The sequence below is a fragment of the Mesoplodon bidens genome (genome assembly GCF_964165515.1).
Source record: "Mesoplodon bidens genome assembly, chromosome: 19".
Classification (NCBI taxonomy): domain Eukaryota; kingdom Metazoa; phylum Chordata; class Mammalia; order Artiodactyla; family Ziphiidae; genus Mesoplodon; species Mesoplodon bidens.
Genome location: NC_138179.1, coordinates 10,155,252 through 10,177,672, shown reverse-complemented (window position 1 = coordinate 10,177,672; position 22,421 = coordinate 10,155,252). Strand labels below are relative to the sequence as shown.

The following is a 22,421-nucleotide window of genomic DNA, read 5'->3' as shown; positions in this document are numbered from 1 at the left end:
CTGGCTGGCTAAGAGACAACTGGCATGAGAAAGAGAGAGATCAGCTTAGCCCTTCCTTACTCTCTGGGAGAGCAGGTTGAAATCCAAGTCTGGCCAAAATGGGACAACAGGCCTTTTGCCGCTTGTAACAATGGGGCTATCAGGTATCTATGGCAGACAGACCTCATGATCCCCACCTCTAGGTGTTTGAGTCCTCTATGATCCCTTCCCCTTGACCCTGGGGGAGTCCCATGACTTGCTTTCTTACTAGTCAAATGTCAAAGGTGTTAGGATGTCACTCTTTTTTTGGCCGCACTGCGTGGCTTGTGGGATCTTAGTCCCCGACCAGGGATTGAACCCAGGCCCTTGGAAATGAAAGTGCAGAGTCCTAACCACTGGACCACCAGGGAATTCCCTGGATGTCACTCTCTTGATTAGGCTACATTATATGGCAAAGGGAATGGGCTGCCACCCCGTGATTACATTATGTTATGTAAGATGGCATGTTGCGTTTTGCTCTTACTCTTGTGCTGTCTTGAAAAAGCAAGTGGCTATGCTGTGAACTGCCTATGCAAAGGGCCACATGTCAGGAACAGTGGGCAGCCTCAAAGAACTGAAGGTGGCCTCTGCCAGCAGCCAGCTGCCAGCAAGGAACTGAAGCCTCTAGGAAATGAAGCCAAAAACCTGAATGAACTTGTAAGTGGTTCTTCCCCAGTTGAGCCTCCAGATAAGAACACAGCCCAGCTGCCACCTTGATCACGGCCTAGGGAGACCCTAAGTAGGGGACCAGGCTAAGCTGTGCCCAGACTCCTGACCTACAGAAACTGTGAGGTAATAAATATGTGTTGTTTTAAGTCACTAAGTTTGTAGTAACTTGCTATGCAATAATAGAAATATATACCATCTAATGGCCCTACAGTAAAAAATATTGTCTTTTGACCTGGAAGTTGAGAGATCTGGGTTATAAGCTTTGTTCTTATCCTAAATATGCGGTGACTTTGGGCAACTGACTGAATGTCTCTGGCCCTCACTCTCCTCATCTCTAGAAACGAGAGGGTTGGATTAGGTCAGGACTACTTGACTTCATGTCTCAACACATGGGGGTGTCATAGCCTGCTACGATTCCTATGGCAAGCATTTGTTCAACTATTATATGTTCTAAAGTTTGTAAAAATGCTTTACTTTATATACAACCCTGGATATGCCCATGGGAACATGTTATGCTTTGGGGTGAGAGATAAAGTTTAAGATGAATTAAACTATCCTCTGTAAGGTGTCTCCCAAATCTAAGAGTGTATAAATCAGTGCACCAAATCCTGTCTAAGCACCTATCAGGTGTAGCAGGGTACCAACCCAAATGCCATTCCAAACCCCTCTTCCTTGTTAACAGGACTCTGAATGTGTTCAAGTACTGGGCAGAAATCTCCTGACATCAGGGAAGGTGGGCCCAACCCCTGGTCTAGGACAAACACATAGCTCAGTTTTGGTCAATTAGATGTAATGGGAACAGGGAAGCGTACTGGGGGGTTCCAGAGGAAGATTTCTCTTCCCTTATAAAAGGGAAGAGGTACAGAAAAGAGGCATCTATCTCTCACTGACCTGAATATGGATGTAATATGGATGTGTGAAGACATGATGCTTTGAGCCATAGCAGCCACTTTGCAATCATGAGGGGGAAGAGCAAGAGAACCAGGCACACCAACCTACAGCCCTGACATTATGGACTTGTCAACCTCCAGACTCACGTGAGATAATTAAAAGTCCTCAAGGTTCAAGTGTCTGTCAGATAGACTCTATTACTTGCAGCTGAAAGTAATCTTAACGGATCCGGCGTTGGAATGCAGAGATGAATATGACATGATCCTTGCACTCAAGGAAGGGGCTTACTGTTTAGTGGGGAAGATGGGCATGTAAATGAGGCGGCACTCAGGAATGAATTAAGCATCCAGAAATCCCATCCTGGGAGCGGCAGACACAGCTAGAGTCACCAGATTGCACATCTGCGTTTCCAGGCAGAGTCTGTAGTAGGACACCTGCCCACAAGCAGACAGCACTGGCCAGCTGGGGGGAGCAGGGAGGGGCGGAAGAGCAGGCTCACCTGCTGGGACACAGCGCCTCGCAGGTCCTGCAGCACATCCAACATCCGGAAGATGTCAAACGCACGCACCACCTGGATCCTCTGGAGAGCTCCCGCCTGAAGAGGTAGGAGATAGAAGGGAGAGCTTTGAGGAAGAGGAGCAGGGGGTCGTGCAAGATGAAGAGGGATCTTGAGGCTGAGCAGGAAGAGGCACTTAGACAGAAGGACTTGGGTCCAGGATGGCAAATGGGCTTTATCTGATGGGCCAGTTCTCACCCAGGTGGCTGCCTGGGTGCTGAGCTGCAAAGCCAAGTCAGAGCTCCGTGGGAAGGAGGGATAGGACTGACTAGTGTGTCTTCCGTGGGCAAGAACTGGGAGAGAAACACAGATGCTGGGGTGTCTGGCAGCCCTGAATTAGGGTACGGCAGGGGTGGGATGATGTCATCCTGGGGAGGCTTTCAGAACAGAAAGTATTAGTAGAACAGCAAGTTTCAAAGCCAGAAATATCTATTCACACCAATGACCAAACTTCTTGCCACGTTAGATAATGGGGTCTTACTTACGGTGTCAGAACCTCAAAGGAACCCACCCCTCCTGCTCTTTACCTGCTCCTCCTCATCTGGGGTTCTGGCCTGAAGCAGCTGGAGAATGCGGGAAGCTGTGAGCCCTCCATTGGAGTCGATGTATAGGACGTTCTGTTGCAGGCCATGGGCCACGTTTGCAGCCACACAAAGACATACCTGAGTAGAGACAGGGCACTGGGTGAACTTGAGCCCTCAAGGAGGGCCCAGCATGGGTGCTCCTACCAAATTTTGTCCAGATCCCAGAGACACGAATGGGCCAAGTCCAAGCCCCACTCCTCACCACCCATCTTCTCTCTTCCGATCTCTGAGTCACAAGCACGCTGGCAGAAGCTTCCCCAGGGATCCAGGGCTATGCACCCACCTCCCCCAACCCTGCTGGCTGCTGGACGCACGTGTACCTGGGTTTTGCCGCTACCTGGGCCTCCTACGATTTCAGTCACTTCTCCAGTATAGAGACCAGCATCCAGCAGTTTGTCCAGGCTGATGGCAGAAGAGGAGGCAAGAGAATCAACCGAGGGGATTCGAGGGAAGGGAGGGGAGTAGGAACCAGGAAAAAAAAAGCAAGACGTCCCTTCCAAGCACTGTTCTGTCCAGAGACACTCTAACATCTCTGGCCAGGAGGCTTCTCCTGGTAGAGTTTCCTTTGGGGAAAGCCGGCACGGCTACATGTTCCTCCTCTGGCCCCTCATCCTTTCACTCTCAGCTTACAGACCACTCTGGGTGATCACTTCTTCACAGAGGTCTCTTTGCCACCCCATCCAATGGTCCTCTCATTCTCCATCTCAGCCCCTTCTGGGTTTCCTTGATAGCATTTCCCATCATTTGTCATTTTCTAAAACTTTGAAATAATTATAGATTCACAGGAAGTTGCAAAAAACAATGTACAGGGAGGTCCCATGTACCCTTTACCTAGCTTCCCCTAAGGGCAGCAGCTTTCACTATAAGATGTATTGTACTACACGATAACATCGCAAATTGACACTGGTGTGATCCACAGAGCTTATTCAGGTTCACCACCATTATTTCTGTGTGTGTCTGTGTGTAGAACTCTATGCCATTTCATCACATGCATGGGTTTATGTAACCACTGCAGTCAAGATACAGAACATTTCCATTCTGCAAGGTTCCCTTGTGCCACCCGTCTATAGCCACTCCCCTTCCATCCACCCCTAATCCCTAGCCCCTGGCAACCGCTTAATCTGTTCTCCATCTCTATTGTTACGTTATTTCAAGAATATTATGTACACAGAATCACACAATATGTAACCTTTGTGATTGGCTTTTCTCACTCAGCATCATTCCCTTGAGATCCAAGTTGTCACATGTATCGATAGTTTGTTCTTTTTTCCTGCAGAGTAGCATTCCATGGTATGGATGGACCAAGTTTGTTTAACCATTCACCCATTGAAGGATATTTTAGCTGTTTCCAGTTGGAGGAAATTATGAATAAAACGGCTATGAACATTTGCATACAGGTTTTTCTGTAAACCTAAGTTTTTATTTCTCTAGAATAGATGTCCCAGAATACAACTGTTGGGTTGTACGGTAAGTGCATATTAATTTCACAAGAAACTACTAACTTGTTTTCCAGAGTGCCTATGCTATTTTACTTTCCCGCCAGCAACGTATGAGGTAATCCAGTTTCTCCACACCCTTACTTGCATTTGGAGTTATCACCATTCTTTTTTTTTTTTTTTTTTTTAGCGGTACGCGGGCCCTCACTGTTGTGGCCTTTCCTATTGCGGAGCACAGGCTCCGGACGCGCAGGCTCAGCAGCCACTGCTCACGGGCCCAGCCGCTCCGCGGCATGTGGGATCTTCCTGGACCGGGGCATGAACCCATGTCCCCTGCATCGGCAGGCAGACTCTCAACCACTGCGCCACCAGGGAAGCCCACCATTCTTTATTTTAGCCATTCTAGGAGGTATGTAGTAATATCTCGTTGTGGTTTTAATGTGTATTTCCCTAATAACCAGTGATGTTGAACCTCGTTGGTGAAATGTCTGGTCGTGTCTTTTGCCCATTTTCTAATTGCATTGTTTGTTCTACTGCTGAGTTTTAAGAATTCTTTATATATTCCAGACGCAAGTCCTTTGTTGAATACACGGATTGCAAATATTTTCCCCATTCTATCGCTTGTCTTTTCATCCTCTTGCAGAGCAAAAGTTTTTGGCCCAGAGCACCCTGGGGCAAGGACTGGGCCTTGTTCACCCCAGAACGGGCACAGTGGCTGAAAGACAGGAGATGCACAATAAATGTTTCCAGACAAACGAGTGACAGAAGGTTCCTATGTTATCAACACTCTGGCTGTGGAAGCCTTGAGATAAATTCAAGTCATGGCCAATCCTCACCCAGTTTCTGTCCCTAAACCACCAGGAAACAGGTCACTACCCACACCCCATATCCTGCCCAACCGAGAGGGCAGACAGCAGAAGCAAGAACAACTACAGTCCTGCAGCCTGTGGAACAAAAACCACAGTCACAGAAAGATAGACAAGATGAAAAGGCAGAGGGCTATGTACCAGATGAAGGAACAAGATAAAACCTCAGAAAAACAATTAAATGAAGTGCAGATAGGCAACCTTCCAGAAAAAGAATTCAGAATAATGATAGTGAAGATGATCCAGGACCTCGGAAAAAGAATGGAGGCAAAGATCGAGAAGATGCAACAAATGTTTAACAAAGACCTAGAAGAATTAAAGAACAAACACAGATGAACAATACAATAACTGAAATGAAAACTACACTAGAAGGAATCAATAGCAGAATAACTGAGGCAGAAGAATGCATAAGTGACCTGGAAGACAGAATGTTGGAATTCACTGCTGTGGAACAGAATAAAGAAAAAAGAATGAAAAGAAATGAAGACAGCCTAAGAGACCTCTGGGACAACATTAAATGCAACAGCATTTGCATTATAGGGGTCCCAGAAGGAGAAGAGAGAGAGAGAGGACCCGAGAAAATATTTGAAGAGATTATAGTCGAAAACTTTCCTAACATGGGAAAGGAAATAGCCACCCAAGTCCAGGAAGCGCAGCGAGTCCCATACAGGATAAACCCAAGGAGAAACACGCTGAGACACATAGTAATCAAATTGTCAAAAATTAAAGACAAAGAAAAATTATTGAAAGCAGCAAGGGAAAAACGACATATCCTGCCCAACCTGTGGGCTGAAATTTTACCTCCTTCTCATCACAGCCTATACTAACACCTCCATGTCCTGGCCACGTGCATCCCTGTCCCAACCCTGTAATCACCTCCATGGGCTCCAGCCCTTTGTGATGGTCCTTGAATACCTCCCATGACCCCTCTGTATAGGCCAAGCAGCACTTAAGTAAGCACCCCATCTCCTTCAATTCCAGGGCCCCCATGATTATAACCACAGGGCCCTGCTGTTCAAAACGCTCTGGTTACCACTCCGGCCCTGCGGCTTCTTGGGATAACTGTGCTTACCTTGGCTCTGTGTAATAAGCACCTTTTTAAAGAGCACCCAGCCTCTGCCACTGCTGGCTCCCATTCCTCCCACTGAGATCAGAGAACCACCAGTCCCATTATAGCAGTGGCTCTCCCAGTGTGGTCCCCAGACCTGCAGCATCAGCATCACCTGGGAACTGATTAGAAATGCAAATTCTTAGGCCCCACCCCAGACCTACTGAATCAGCAACTCTTAGGGTGAGGACCACATCTGAGTCTCAATAAGGATACATGTTCAAATCTGAACACCATTAGGCTGGACTAGTGTTTCCCAGTCCTGCCTGCATGTTAAAATAACCATGCAAGTTTTAAAAAAAGAGACCTGTATCAGCGATTCCTAAACTTGTCTGCACACTGGAGTCACCTGGGAACTTAAAAAATAATGATGCTTGTGTTCCACCCCCGGAGAATGTGATTCAATTGGTGTGTGTGTTTGGGGGCGCAGTATAGGGCTTTGGAATTAAAAAAAAAAATCTCAGGTAATTCTAACGGGCAGAAAAGTTTGGGAACCACTGGCCTAGAGCAATTAAGTCAGAATTCTAAAGGTGAGACCCAGGCATGAATATTTATTAAACTTCCCAAATGATTCTAACATGCAGCCTGGGTGAAACCACTGGTCTTAACTCTCCAGTCAAGAATCAATCTTGGGACTTCCCTGGTGGCACAGTGGTTAAGAATCCGTCTGCCAATGCAGGGGACACTGGTTCAATCCCTGGTCCGGGAAGATCCCACATGCCTCAGAGCAACTAAGCCTGTGCACCACAACTACTGAGCCTGCGCTCTAGAGCCTGCAAGCCACAACTTCTGAGCCCACGTGCCACAACTACTGAAGCCTGCGCGCCTAGAGCCTGTGCTTTGCAACGAGAGAAGCCACTGCAATGGGAAGCCTGCGCACCTCAATGAAGAGTAGCCCCCGCTCGCCGCAACTAGAGAAAGCCCGCATGCAGCAACGAAGACCCAATGCAGCCACAAATAAATAAATAAATAAATTTATTTTTTAAAAAAAGAATCAACCTCATTCTTGGCTGTGAGGATCAGTCTCCGTAAGGAATTCCCAGATCCACTTCCCAGCGGACTTCTCACCTGTTTCCATTCCATGTCTCCTGATGGACCTTCCTACCAATCACCTCTGCTCATCAACATGGACAGACCACCCCGCTTCCTCCGCCTGCCTTGTGGAGTGGAAGTGCAACTGGGTCTTACCACATGTTTTGAACACAAGTGATTTCTGGGATTTATCCTCCACCTTTCCCTCTGAACTGGGTTTTAGTCATTCTTTCAGCCATTCATTCAAACATCGCCTGAATGTGTCACATTTCCTGAAGGCCTTTTTCTAAAACGAGGAAGAGGCAGAGATGAACAAGACACAGCTCTGGCCTTCAGGGAACCACCCATCTCCCTAGATAGTACAGCTTCTTCCAAGGCACACTACGTGCTTTCTTGCCCTCGTAAAGATCCATGGTGCCTGCCAGCATTACAAGCTGTGAGAAAGCCTACACCAGGGAAACCTGCTTCGTTTGGGTTAACCAGCATTTTCCCGAACTGTTGACTACAGAACTCCCCTCCCCTCCCGTATTGGAGTTACATCCATCAAGTGTTCAAAGAACACTGTGAGGACGGCTAGCAACCTACAGGGTCGTCTTTGATTCTTCACATCTCTATTCCCCCTGGCAGGAAGGCTTATCACATTTCTTCAACGTGCCTCCTGCCATCCCCTGCCCTCCATCGGCTCACACACCCTCCCCTGCCATATCCTCCTGGGCCTCTCTCCTGCCAGGCTCCCCAGCCCCATCCACCCCGCCCACCTCCACCCTATGCCTGTAACCCTACTTTCACAATACAGCCTCCTGCCTGGAGGAGGCAATAGGTAGATGCGTTAGAGGTGGGTTCTTTTTTTTTTTTTTTTTTTTTTTTTGAGGTGGGTTCTTATGCTTAGGAGCCTGACAGGTGTGATGTCAAGAGCCTGGTCTGCCACTTACTAGCTGAGGTATCTTTTTTTTTTGGCCTCGCCATACAACTTGCAGGATCTTGGTTCCCTAACCAGGGATCAAACCTGTGCTCCCTGCAGTGGAAGCGCAGAGTCCTAACCACTGGACTCCCAGGGAATTCCCTAGCTGCGGGATCTTGAGCAAGTCACTTAACCTGAGTCCCAATTTCTTCATCTACAGGATGATGATTTTCATTGCAATGCACTCATTGTGATTGTGAAGATAAATGAAACGACATACCTGGAGTAACGGTGCCGGAGTACTCAGAGAAGGCCCATCCGTTCCTCACTGCCTAAGGCCTGCCTCCTGCATAGAGCTTTCCTGAACCTCTCTGATCTCCCCTGCAGTGACTCACTGTGGCTGCCATCTTGACAGTTTATCACCTGACTGCTTCCTCTGTATAATGCTCGTTTTATAAGCTCCCAAAGGCCAAGGCTGCTCCTTGTTAGTTACCCCCTCATTTTTTTTTTTTTTTGCCACACCATGCAGCTTGCAGGATCTTAGCTCCCCAACCAGGGATCAAACCTGGGTCCCTGGCAGTGAGAGCTCCAAGTCCTAACCACTGGACTGCCAGGGTATTTCCAATCACCCCCTCCTTATGCTGCCTCCACGCATGCTCACTCCTCTCCCTTGTGTTTACCTGCCTTCTCTACCCAACGGGTTCTTAAGTGCCTTGCCTCACCCATACCCGTATCATCTGCACTTATCTGGAACCCGTAGGCACTCGGCCAGGGCTTGATGAATGACAGAACTGAACCCCCAACCCGGGGAAAGCAAGCACTGTGCTCTATGAACCTTGCCAAGAGAACGTGTTATGGAAACAGGGAGGGCCAAACCAATCCAAAGACCTTTGTGGTGGCAGAGTTCTTTATCAAATTCTGCACAAACAGGCCAAGAATGAGGTCAGACTTCCTTGGCCAGAAGCCGCCTGTTTTCTTCCAACTCTTTCTCTCTCCACACAACACGGCAGAAGGTAACTACTCTCATTCCCTCCTGCTGCAGAGTATGGGGAATGAACCAAGTTCTGGATCAAGTGCCCCAGGGCTGGAGCCCCACCTCTGCTCCTCACTCCTCCTGGGCTAAACTCAAGTGGGGTTAATAATCACTAACTCGGGCTTCCCTGGTGGTGCCGTGGTTAAGAATCCGCCTGCCAATGCAGGGGACACAGGTTCGAGCCCTGGTCCGGGAAGATCCCACATGCCGTGGAGCAACTAAGCCCGTGCGCCACAACTACTGAGCCTGCGCTCTACAGCCCACGAGCCACAACTACTGAGCCCACGTGCCACATTACTGAAGCCCGCGTGCCTAGAGCCCGTGCTCTGCAACGAGAAGCCACCGCAACGAGAAGCCCACACACCGCAACAAAGAGTAGTGCCCACTCTCCACAACTAGAAAAAGCCCGCGCCCAGCAACGAAGACCCAACAGTCAAAAATAAATAAATTTTTAAAAAAAGAAAAAGGGGCTTCCCTGGTGGCGCAGTGGTTGAGAGTCCGCCTGCCGATGCAGGGGACACGGGTTCGTGCCCCGGTCTGGGAGGATCCCACGTACCGCGGAGCGGCTGGGCCCATGAGCCATGGCCACTGAACCTGCGTGTCCGGAGCCTGTGCTCCGCAACGGGAGAGGCCACAACAGTGAGAGGCCCGCGTACCACCAAAAAAAAAAAGAAAAAGAAAAAAAAATCACTAACTCACAGGGTCACTGAAGAGATTATACAACCTATTATATAACCTACTATGTGTCAGTGGCTGGTATGTAGTAGGCACTCAGTCAACGTTAGTCCTGCCATGCTCTCTCTTGCCCCATCCTTAAGGGAAAGAGGGGGTAGGGGCAGGGAAGAGTTGCTCTGACCTGCTAAATAATAATGAAATAGTGACATCTTGTGTTATAGGACAGTGGTTCTCAACCGGCGGCAATTTTGCCACCCTGGGGTGGGGGGGGTCATTTGGTCACAGCTGGAGACATTTTTGATTGTCAGACATAGGAAGGGAGGTGCTACCCGGCTTCTAGTGGCTAGAGGCCAGGGATGCTGCCAAACATCCTACTATAAGTGCAGGACAGCCCACCCCCAAATAATTCTGCATCCCCAAAAGTTAGGAGTTGGAGAAACCCTGTTATAGCTTAAGAGAACTCAAGTCCTGAACATCCTCACCACTGTTTGAAAAAGCCTGCTCTCCCTAGACTCAAGTATCAAAAGCCCGCCTCTCACCTTTTCCCCCAAGTACCCACACAAACCTTGCAATGCCGGTAGACAGGATGGCAGTGGAGGTCTTCAGCTCCTCGTAGAGGTCGGCGCCATTGAAAGGGAAAGCTGCGAACTGCGCCAGCAGCACCCGCCTCAGGGCGACCAGGGCCTGCGGAAGGGGCGGGGAAACTCGGGAGAGGGCCGGGGCGCTCCGACCCGAAGCAGCCCGGAGTACTCGGCAGTGAGCCGCCAACGGAGGAGGCCCCCAGGGTCTCATACGGCCCCCTTATCGATCTCTGGGAACCCTCTGCTCAGGGATGGGCATTTAGAGACACCCAGGTTTGGAGGAGAGATTGTCAGCTCACCTTATAAGACAAGCCACACTTCTGGGCTACTTCCTCCAGGTCTGCTGAAACCAGGTCCACCACTGAAAGCAAAACACGTGGGGTTGGTGGGCAGGAAGGGAGGCTCGGGGGCCTCCCTCACTTGACTTTTCCTCGCCTACGTCGACTAGCTGAGCCGCAGGACCTGGAGTGGTGGCTAGCACACAGTGGGGGTTCTACCCTTCCTGGGGCGTGGCTAGCCCACTCCCACCTTCCCGGGCTCTCAAGGAGGCTGTGGGGGGAGGAGGGGGGAAGGGGGAGGAGGGGGGAGGGGTGGGGAGGGACCCCCTCTCGGGTGTGCCAAGGCCGGGGCCGGCCTCCGTCCGCGCTGGGCCCGGCCGCGTGGCCCGCACTGGCGCACGCCTGCGATCACCTGTCTTGATCCCGTGGCTCCGCAGAAGCTGGACCATGTCCTGGGTGAGACCCGGGCACAGTCCGGCCCGGAGCACGCCCATGTTCCCTGGGGGCCCGGGGCCGCTCGTCCCGGGGACATCCGCGGGGCCCTTTCTGGACCAGCGCGGGAGGCGGGAGGCGGGAGGCGGGAGGCGGGAGGCGGGAGGCGGGAGGCGGGAGGCGGGAGGCGGGAGGCGGGAGGCGGGAGGCGGAGGCGGCGCGGAGGGTGCGGAGCCTGCGGGGACGCCGGCACCGACAGTCCTCCCGCTCGGACCGCGCCGCAGCTTCCGGCTTCCAGGCTCCAGGGCCCGGCCTGCGGCGCCACCTGCTGGCCACGGGCCGGATGCGCGAGCCGGGCGGTTGGGGCGGAGACGGCGCTGGCAGCACGGAGCCGGCTCCCCTGCGCCGAGGCCACCGCGCCCAGATCTGCTACCCTGCGCCCGCCTGCGTCTCTGCCTTCTCCCCGATCTCGCCTCCCTGCAGGCCTCCCAGGTGCAGCCTTCTGTTCTGAACACTGGGCCAGAACGTCCGATCGGACGGACCACCCCTACGCTCAGGGACGTACTTGTTAGTGAGGGAAGACAGGAAAAAGGAAATCAAATAAATCAGATAATTACCGATAGTTTGATGGGTGCTAAAAAGCAGCAGAACACAGAGAGGGCATCTGCTTCTCTATTTTCCGAATAAAAGAATTTGTAAATGAAAGACAACAAAAACCCTGAGTATATAGAACACACACACACACACACACACACGCACAAAATAATTTGTTTTTAAATGTCCTTTGCTTGACCTCATCCTCTGGAAGAAAGTAAACAACTTTAGGGCTTCCCTGGTGGCGCAGTCGTTGAGAGTCCGCCTGCTGATGCAGGGGACACAGATTCGTGCCCCGGTCCGGAAGGATCCCACATGCCGCGGAGCGGCTGGGCCCGTGAGCCATGGCCGCTGAGCCTGCGCGTCTGGAGCCTGTGCTCCGCAACGGGAGAGGCCGCAACAGTGAGAGGCCCGCGTACCGCAAAAAAATGGAAAGAAAGAAAGAAAGAAAGAAAGAAAGAAAGAAAGAAAGAAAGAAAGAAAGAAAGAAAGAAAGAAAGAAAGAAAGAAAGAAAGAAAGAAAGAAAGAAAGAAAGAAAGAAAGAAAGAAAGAAAGAAAGAAAGAAAGAAAGAAAGAAAGAAAGAAAGAAAGAAAGAAAGGAAGAAAGGAAGGAAGGAAGGAAGGAAGGAAGGAAGGAAGGAAGGAAGGAAGGAAGGAAGGAAGGAAGGAAGGAAGGAAGGAAGGAAGGAAGGAAGGAAGGAAGGAAGGAAGGAAGGAAGGAAGGAAGGAAGGAAGGAAGGAAGGAAGGAAGGAAGGAAGGAAGGAAGGAAGGAAGGAAGGAAGGAAGGAAGGAAGGAAGGAAGGAAGGAAGGAAGGAAGGAAGGAAAGAAAGAAAGAAAGAAAGAAAGAAAGAAAGAAAGAAAGAAAGAAAGAAAGAAAGAAAGAAAGAAAGAAAGAAAAGAAAAGAAAAGAAAAAAGAAAACAACTTTACAGGGTTATCTCCTCACAATCCAGTAAGGTAGGTGCTATGTTTATTCCTATTTTACAGATGAGGAAACTGAGGTGCAAAGAGGTGAAGTCATTTGCCAAAGGTTTCACAGCCTGTAAGGGCAGAGCTGGACTTAGAGTGGACAAAACCACATGTAGGTGCAAAGCTAGTGCTGTTTTAACAGCGCCCCCGTCCCCACCCCCCGAAGTATGTTTTCCTACTATGACATGTTTTTTTTTTAATTTTTAAAAAATATTTATTTATTTATTTTATATTTAGGCTGCACCGGGTCTTAGTTGCAGCACGCAGGATCTTCGTTGAGGCATGTGGGATCTAGTTCCCTGACCAGGGATTGAACCTGGGCCCCCTGCATTGGGAACATAGAGTCTTAGTCACTGGACCACCAGGGAAGTCCCCCTACTGTGACATGGTTTCCTTGAGAAAAAGAAACAACACAACGTCTGGCCCATTTCTGTATGCCTCTGCAGCACCCACCATTGTCACTCAACACATGAAGACGCTTGGGGTGAGGGTGTGGCAGAATTTAGAATTCCAGCAGTAAAACCTGGGTATATGTGAGCTATGAACCTCATGAACCATCCAGGCTTTCCCTGTGCCTACACAACTGGACGAAGGGGGTTTGCTGCCTAGGATTTCTGGATATAGAGTCTCAGGATTCTAGAGACAAAGTCCCCCACTCCCAGAGGCCCAGTCCAGTACTGCCTGCCTCCCTCCATGCCCAGGTGCCTTTGTATCACCATCAGTCTCCTCCTTCCTAGGGCAGGTCCGAAGGGCACCGGTGGTGAGCATTCTGAGATTTTCAGAGAAGAGCAGGGCTGCCGTAACCACAGAGCCTTAGCCCAAGGGGTGTTGTAGTCTCTTCCTTGACTCTACTCACTGCTGACATTGGCCCTGGGCAGCAGCAGCTCAGATCAAGGGGGAGGCTGGCACCTAACTGTTACACTCTCTGATGATTATGAAGTCAGCTCATTACACCCCCATCCCACCCAAACTAAGGGTGTGTCCTCTGCCTCCAGTTTCTCTCTGCTTCCTGTCAGCTTGGTTGTCCTGCATGGTGGCGGCTGGGGTCCCAAACAAGGTAGATGGCGTCAGAGACACTCTACAAAGTGGGAGATGGGGAGGAGACCACGCTGAGGAAGGAAACCCTCAACGTTTTGAACACACTCAAGCACATGTCGAAGCCCTTTCCAAACCCCAAGTCTACGAACAGGACCATCACCACCAAAGGACGCCCACTTTCCTCAAGGGGCAGTTTGGAGGAAGATGCCATTGATCTACCGTAAGACACAAGTCTGGTCCTTTTCTCCTTTCTAAAACCAGACCTGGGGGCTGGGGGTGGGAAGAGGGGCTTGAAGAGGCAGTACTTCCTTGACTTATCACAGTCACGACTCCCAGGGAAGAGCGTGTGTGCAGGTTGCCTATGGAGTCCTGACCTCAGATCAGTTCTTGGCGGCGTGCCGGCCACCGCCTCCGGGAGGCCTTCCAGGATTAGTCAGAGATTTCCTGGCAGTGCTTGTCATCCTGCTTTGTCCTTGTCATCCTACTTTGTCCTCATCACCCCCACACAGACCCCCTGCCCCCTCCACTCCCCATGGCTCCTTTGCCTCATCCTCCCTATTGTACCTTCACCTGCCTGGTTATGTGCCCCCAGTAGCCTGCCTGCTTTCAGATTGAGGTTTGCTGTTCCTCCTCAGTGATTCTGGGTTTCCTTTCCTTCATTTCACAAAACTCTTTGAGCACTTACAAGGTATCTGGCCCAAGGTTAAGTTCTGAGAATGCAGAGCCAGAAAGCACAGTCTCTGCCTTCAAGGAGCTCCCAGCCTGGTGTGTGTGTGTGTGTGTGTGTGTGTGTGTGTTTGTGTGTATGTGTGTGTGTGTTGGGGGGCTATCAGGCAAGAACTGAGAATATCACAGCATGGTCTGCGCTATGACGGGACAACTGGAGGAAACAGAGGAGGCTTAGTGTAGCTTGGGAGGCTTCATGGAGGAGGTGACTCTCATAGGAAGGGAAGGAATTAGCCAGTGGAGGGATGGTGGTGTGGGTTGATGTGGACTGAGGGAACTGTCTGCCGGCAAGTTTCATGGGTGTGTGACCTGGGCAATCACACACAGCCCGACACTTAGAAGTGCCCTATGCTTAGTTTAATGCTCAGCTGTCACTGTCCTGAAATTCTTAATAATTTCTGAAGAGGGGGTCCTGATTATATGAAAGGGATATGGTGTCCACTCCCTAAGGGACCTGTAAGTAAGCAGGTATGGCTAAAGTGATGCATGCTTGTAGGAAACTTCCTGGTATGGGGCGCAAGTCTTGGGCTAGGAGACCAAGTTTAAATCCAAGTTCTACCACTTAGATATAGGGCCATAGACAAGTTAAGTAAGACCAGGGACCCTCGGTCCCTCATTTGTAAAATGGGGCCAACACCATCCAGCAGGGCTACTGTGAAGATCACTAAGGCTGCCTTCCATGCCCCTTCAGCACTGGTGTTTCCAGTCAGTAAGTCTAAAATAGAGATGCGTTAGGACAATCTATAGTAAAACTGACATCCATACCCAGACTCTCTTCAGCCTATAAAGGGCCTTGGTGGGGGAACCATCTATTCCAAGCATCCACCAAGGGCTAACATAAGAGGTTTGGGCTGATCAGGATTTCTCAGGGGGAGGTTGATGGGGCTGGAACTCAAGGAGGAAAAATTTGGCCTTGATCAACCATGAAGCTGGAGGCTGTCCTGGCATAAGGGGTGTAGGGGTGTGTGTAGGTGGCTGGATCTGGCGAGAGCAGCCCGGGGAGAAAGGGGACAAAGCAGTGGAGGGGAGCCAGAAAGCACCAGGGGCAGATGGGAGCTGTGCAGCATGGGGCCCAGGAGATCTGGGTTCTGGTTCCAACTCTGCCATGGACTCACCCTGTGACCTCGGTCAAGGTGCTTGGTCCCCAAAGGCCTTGGGACCACTCTCTCAAGACAGGGTTCTTCAGACTGAGAGTTGTGACCTATGAGTGGGTCAGGAACTCATTCTGGTTGGTGGAGACCAGTATTACAAAAATGAAATAAAATAGAATTGAAAATTTCAAAGCACATCACACACAGAGTAAGGATTGGTTTGTGAAACATTTTAGTTACATGTGTATGTATGAGTATACTAGCTTGCCAAGAAATATGTATTTCTTACTTTGGCTTAAGAGAAAAAAAAGATTTGAAAGCCAAATGTTTTGGATTCTGTACTTCAACAGCAAAACCTTTTAAAGAGCAGGGAAACATGTACAAGGTTTTTCTTTGTAATAGCAAAGAATTGGTAAGCATACAAATATCCATGTAATAGAAAACATACAGCGGTTAAAATGATTGAACCAGAGCAGATTAATCTAAAATATACAATGTTTTAAGTAAAAAACAGCAAGCTGCAAATGGGTATGTACTGAATGATACCATTTATTTATATAAAGTCTAAAAATATGCAAACTAATAACATATGAATGTAACAAACCTATAAAGACACATGGGGAATAATAAATACAAAGTTTTCAATTTACTGCACAAGCTACCTCTGAGTGAGAGGATGAGGAGAGAGGTGGGGGAGTGAAGTATACAGGGGCCTTTAACTGCACTGATAAAGATTTAGTCCTGAGCTGGATGGTGGCTAAATGGAAGCTTAATATATTATAGTATGTTCATTTCCAGTTTTATTGAGACACAATTGAATTTTAACAATGCATTAGTTTAAGGTGTACAACATGATTTGATAATTGTATATATTGTTAAATCATTACCCTAATAAGCGTAGTTAACATCCATCACCACAGAGTTACAAATTTTTTCTGTGTGTGATGAGAACTCTTAAGATCTAACCTCTTAGCAACTTTCAAATACGCAATACAATATTGTTAATTATAGCCACCATTTTGTACATTACATCCCCATTAATATATTACTCTTGATATCTTGGAGTGTGTCTGAAAGCTTTCATAATTAAAAAAATTTAGAATGGAAGAAAAAAGTTTTTGAGAATTCATCCTAATATATGTATATTTATCTGTACTGTTAATTTTTACATGCTATATATTAATAAATATTGTTAAATGTTATAAAGCCTAAGAAAATAAATTAGTAATTACATAATAAACAATAGTGAATAAATATTAATAAAACTTAATTTATTTTTCTTCTAGATACTTTTAGATATTTTTCCATATCCCGGTAGATCATTGTGGTCATTCCCTGGGGTGTTTGCACCCCACTTTGGAGGAAGGACTTAAAGTTTCAGCAGTGTTTCTAAAAATGTCGTTCTCAGAACGTTTGCATCAGAATCATCTGAGGATCTTATTAAAGATGCTTTAGCAGCTTCCCCAGTCCCATTCCATCTGGGGACCAGGGACCAGGAATATGCATTTTTCACTAGTAAGTGTCCTTGTGAGTTTGAGGCACTGCTGCCGAGCAAGAATGTTCTGAGCTGCTCAGAAGCAGCTGGGGGCGCTGGGTACGTTGTGCCCGAGGCCTGCCCGCCAGGAGTTTCCAGGCAGCAGGGGCCGGGGTGGCCTCCTTCGTCTGTCTCACCTGTCTCCCTTCCCACTCCAGGAAGCAGATGCCAATGGAGGATTCTGAATGCAGCTCCGATGACACCAGCATCTCCCCCATGTCATCCACTTTGTCGAATCTCATCAAATTGGCCGTGACTCAGCCCAATAGCAGCTTCTTTGCAGGGATGCTGGAGGGCGAGCTGAACAAACTCAGCTTCTCCTCGATGGGCAAGAGTATGGAAAAGGGGGACCTGGCTCTCTGCCCCCAATCTAAGTCCCAAATAGCCCCTGGTGGCCTGCTGGACCTTGACAACCGTAAGGTGGACACAGACACCTCCTCAATACCCTCAGCGTCCTCTGTGGTCCTGGATGTGCCGGAGGCACCCTTCATCTGTGAATACACGGTCAGCGATTCCACGGCTGTGGTGCGTTTTCCCCTCCTTGTGCATTTGGTAAAGGCTTAATGGCTGCCCCCAATGTGCCAGGCACTGAGCTGAGCTCACTGGGAAGTGTGAAGATGCCTGCATCCCGACCTCAAGAACTCCAGCACAAGCTAGAGAGGGCTCAATGCTGTAGGAAAAGTTCAGATTAAGTGCCAATAGGGATTCAGAGGGAAAGAAATATTACTTCCAGGTGCAGAAATAAGCTTTGGTGGCATTTAGTAACATTTGAACTGGGACACAGAGATCGGATTTAAACATCTAGAGATGGGGAAAGGCATTCCGTGGAGGGCTGACACTAGCAGAGGCTCACAGGTGGGAAAGTATGGAAGGAAACACCTACGTCCAATCCAGGGCTTCTCATACTGTCCTGCGCCTGCAGATCTGATCATCTAGTTACTGATAAGATTCCTGGGCTTCATCCCTAGAAGTTCTGATTCAGTAGGTCTAGGGTGGGGCCTGAGACTCTGCACTGCTAACAAATTCCCAGGTGGTGTTGATGGCCCATGGACCACATGTCGAGTAGCACTGTTCTAGATACAGGGAGGGAAGAGAGCAGGAGTTAGTCTGGGGTCACTTTCCAGAGGTCCTTTACCATTACGCTACGTTATAGATTTTTCAGTAAGCAATAACGATTAGCTTTTTGCAAAGCTTTGTATCAGGTGATAGATGCAATTTGAGCTATATTTTGGAAGATAAATCTGGAAGTCCCATTGTTCGATGGCCTAGAGCAGCGTTTCTCAGTGTGGTCCCTAGACTGCCAGTAGCATCAGCATCATATGGCAACTTATTAGACATTTAAATTCTCGCTTTCCCTACCCCCTACTTGGGCCTCCTGAATCGGAAACTGGGGGCAGGGGCCAGCGGTCTGTGTTTTTGTTTCTTTTTTTTATACATTTATTTATTTATTTTATTTTTTGGCTGCGTTGGGTCTTCGTTGCTGTGCGCAGGCATTCTCTAGTTGCAGCGAGCGGGGGCTGCTCTTCATCGTGGTGCGCGGGCTTCTCATTGTGGTGGCTTCTCTTGTTGCAGAGCAGGGGCTCTAGGCGCACGAGCTTCAATAGTTTTGGCTCACGGGCTCTAGAGCGCAGGCTCAGTAGTTGTGGCGCACGCACTTAGTTGCTCTGCAGCATGTGGGATCTTCCCAGATCAGGGATCGAACCCGTGTCCCCTGCAATGGCAGGCGGATTCTTTTTTTTTTTTTTTTTTTGCGGTACGCGGGCCTCTCACTGCTGTGGCCTCTCCCGTTGCGGAGCACAAGCTCCGGACGCGCAGGCTCAGCAGCCACAGCCCACGGGCCCAGCCGCTCCGCGGCATGTGGGATCCTCCCCGACCAGGGCACAAACCCGTGTCCCCTGCATCGGCAGGCGGACCCCCAACCACTGCGCCACCAGGGAAGCCCAAGCAGGCGGATTCTTAACCACTGTGCCACCAGGGGAGCCCCCAGTGGTCTTTGTTTTAACAAGTCCTCCGGGGTAGGACTCTGCCCACCAGAGTTTGAGAACCACTAGCCTATTTAGAGGAAAAACTGGAAATGGGAGACAAGACAGGTGACTGCAGGGCCAGGAATCCGCAGTTATAAAAACTGTCTGAGATCCTGGCTTGGCAACCACTGTTGTAGTACAAAGTGTACGGACTCTGGAGCTATTGGTTTGAACCTTGGCTCTGCCACGTAACTGCTGTGTGACCACGGGCCAGCTACTTGCTCTCTCTGAACCTGTAACGCCATCTGCAATGAGTGAGGTGGGCGAGATGATGGCTAAGGTCCCTTTCAACTGACACACAGTCTAGAATACGGAGTGAGGGTACCCTCTGAGGTTGGTGAGGTTGCCCAGGGAGAGGTGCTCATGCTTCGGGCTGGTGGGGCCATATTTAGTGTTGGGAGTGCCTAACACGTGCCATCAGGTCTACCCCAGCTCCAGCAGGAGCAGGGGCGGGAGTGGGGTCTTCTGACCCACGTTGTGAGGGATGGCGGGGTGGTGAGGGGAGGCCAGGCCAGGTCTGAGGAAGTCTCGGGGGTTCTCTTCCCCTAGATTTCCTGGACCTACGCCCCAGGCAAGCAGCAGGTCAGTTTCTACCAGGTTCAGTTGCAGGAGGTGGTCAGGAAAAGTGACAGTGAGATGCCCAAGGCAACGAATCGCCCATGGATCTTCAATAAGGTCTTGGGCACCACCATCAAGCTGATGCAGCTGAAGACGGACACGAGTTACTGCCTGACTGTCCGCGCAGCCAACACCGCTGGGATGGGGAAGTGGTGCAAGCCCTACAAAGTGAGCCCTGGGAGAAGGCAGGCCCGAGGGGTGTGGACCAGGGGTTCTGGAGGTTGGGAACACCCCTATACCCCCACGACTCGTCCTCCTGCTGGCTTTCCTTCTCCCTGGGAAAATAAGCCTCAATTCCAGGCCACTCTCCTCTGGGAGGGTTCAGGGTTCAGCCACTTTGGGGCCCACTGGGAATGCAAATTGATCTTTTCATTCATCTCTAACAAGTCTCCCAAAGCCATTGGCTTCTGGATTCTTCAACTTAGTATCAATAATTGTGAGTGGGTCAGGAAGTCAAGGGCATTGAGGGTAAGAGAGGGAAGAGGCTAAAGCGGGACAAAGAAGGGAACAGCCTGGGGGTGGGCAGGAGAGGCCCCAGTAAAGACAGCACACACCCGGGGAGGCACAGATTTGAATCAGGCCTCTTTGTTCCTGTTCCTGGTGTCAATGAGTAGGTTGGTAAGGCTGTGGAGACCCCATTTAGCAGACAAACGAGGGGGTGGCAGAGTCGAAGAGGTGAGCTCAGGGTCAGGAGTTCTGAGGACGTTGGTTGGTTTATTTCAGTTTGCAACGGATGCTACAGACTTGAGCAGCTTCCCCAAGAACAATCCTATCCAGATCACTGTGCGGCGCAAAAAACCCCAGAGGAAAACCGTGTCCATGGGGTTGGAGGACATGCGGAGGCTAGAAGATCTGGAACACCTCTTTCCCTACTAAGGGGGAGGTCCCCAGGAAGCCCCTTAACTACTTTCAGCTTCGGACCAGGGCCCTTAGGAACCGGAACCATGAAATGTACCAGCAGCATCAAGCCAGGGAACCGCTGATCACCCTGCTGGCCCTGGGCCTGGGGCCGAGGCCAGATGGGAGCTTCATTCACCTGGAGACACCGCAGGCCAGGCCAGGTCAGATCAGCCTCCACTGCCCATAGCTGCTAGGCTTCCTTCCCCAGATCTGCGCTGGTCCATGTCCCTCATTAAAACCTGCACGTCACCCAGCACCTTGGAATTCTGTTTCATGCCGCCGACAGCCTCAGCTGGGCCGTTGCCACCCACCCTCCTGGCTTCTGCCAGGACCAAGAGTCCAGGTGGGTCAGGGGATGGGGCAATGAGGTGGTAACATCACCCCTTCCCCATGGGAGGGGGAGATGGTCCTCAAAGATCAAAACACACACCGGGAAAAGGAGCACTGTTGGGCAGAGGTAGCGACAGCCCACACAGTCAGCCTCAGACTTGAGCTCTGGGGGACATGATGCAAAGTGCACAAGCTTTGGGGGGAGGGTCTGACTTAATTCTGTCTCTTCCTGGATGTGAGGGTACAGGCCAACCATTTAAGCTTCTCGGGCTCAATTTCCTCATCAAAAACGTGGGGATGGGCTTCCCTGGTGGCGCAGTGGTTGAGCGTCCGCCTGCCAATGCCGGACACACGGGTTCGAGCCCTGGTCTGGGAAGATCCCACATGCCACGGAGCAGCTGGCCCCATGAGCCACAATTACTGAGCCTGCGCGTCTGGAGCCTGTGCTCCGCAACAAGAGAGGCCGCGATAGTGAGAGGCCCGCGCACCGCGATGAGGAGTGGCCCCCACTTGCCACAACTAGAGAAAGCCCTCGCACAGAAACGAAGACCCAACACAGCCATAAATTAAAAAAAAAAAAAAAAAAAAAAAAAAACGTGGGGATGTGGTCTGACCCTTCCCGGTCCGGCTGCAGGGTTACTGTGAGGGTCCCGTGAGAGCGCAGCAGAACAGTGCCTGGCACCGAGTAGGACCTCCGCCCCCGCTGCCTCCCTCGGCCCCTCACGCAGTCCCCCTGCAGAGACGGGCCAGGTGGAAGCCAAGAACCACAGCCAGGCGACCATGTAACAGCACAGATGGGGCGGGGGAGGGTGAGAAGGAACAAGATGTCAGAAGTGCTGTGGCCCCGAGCGGTCCATACAAGGATGGTTTGGAAGTCAACCTGAGTAGATGCACCTTCGTATTGGAAGACAAAGTGGACGCGAGACGCACGGAGGGCAAGATCTTGGCCAAAGGTTTGAGGATGTCCTGGTGGGGATTCCCGTCACTGTGTGAGTCTTCACGGGGCAGAGAACCATCCTCCCCATTACACCACCCCCGCTTCCTCCAGAGCTCCCACCACTGCATGGCCTGTTAGAGGGAACCCTCCGGGGCAGCCGCCGCCTTCCTCTCTGTGCTGCGAGAGCCCAGTGGGGCTGTCTGAGGCCGAGGAAAGCACCCCAGAGCAGCACAAGTCCTTGTGATGGTCAAAGTCCTCTATCTGTGCTGTCCAAATCAGTAAGTAGCCCTGAGCTGGTGTGACACCTGCATTTCTAAATGGCCCCAATTCTAGTTAATGCAAACATCTTCATGTGGCTGGTGCCAGCGGAATGGACAACACAGCCTTACATCATCCTCTGGCCACTAACATACGGGCTTCAGCCCATCTCCCCAGCCTCAGCTGGCCTCTCCCTCGTAGGCACGGTGGGAATAGAGGAAAGGCAACCTCCTGACCAGCATGGTTTTGGTGTAGCCCAGAGGGAGGGGCTAGACAAGCTGACTTAGCATAATCCTCAGTAAAGCCCCGAGAACCTGGGACAAGAAATCATAACCAAACC

The 22,421-nt window shown here is 50.4% G+C and overlaps 2 protein-coding genes across 2 annotated transcripts in view; one reads left to right on the top strand and one right to left on the bottom strand.

The window, feature by feature from the left end:
* RAD51D (RAD51 paralog D) overlaps positions 1 to 11,203 on the bottom strand; it is a 21,136-nt gene extending 9,933 nt beyond the window's left edge. Inside the window, exons 1-6 of the mRNA XM_081218440.1 lie at positions 11,041 to 11,203; positions 10,650 to 10,711; positions 10,335 to 10,453; positions 3,039 to 3,120; positions 2,662 to 2,796; positions 2,078 to 2,173 (exon numbers count right to left, since the gene is read on the bottom strand). Coding sequence (XP_081074566.1) covers positions 2,078 to 2,173; positions 2,662 to 2,796; positions 3,039 to 3,120; positions 10,335 to 10,453; positions 10,650 to 10,711; positions 11,041 to 11,122 — 576 coding nt within the window. The 5' untranslated portion in view covers positions 11,123 to 11,203. The remainder of the gene's footprint in view (positions 1 to 2,077; positions 2,174 to 2,661; positions 2,797 to 3,038; positions 3,121 to 10,334; positions 10,454 to 10,649; positions 10,712 to 11,040) is intronic.
* A 2,483-nt stretch (positions 11,204 to 13,686) lies between these two features.
* FNDC8 (fibronectin type III domain containing 8) lies at positions 13,687 to 20,597 on the top strand (the record flags this gene model as incomplete). The annotated part of the gene is made up of 4 exons (XM_081219321.1): positions 13,687 to 13,883; positions 17,173 to 17,539; positions 19,588 to 19,824; positions 20,380 to 20,597. The coding sequence occupies 4 exons, from the start codon at positions 13,687 to 13,689 to the stop codon at positions 20,530 to 20,532; spliced, it is 954 nt and encodes a 317-aa protein (XP_081075447.1). The 3' UTR covers positions 20,533 to 20,597.
* Between the last annotated feature and the right edge of the window lie 1,824 nt (positions 20,598 to 22,421).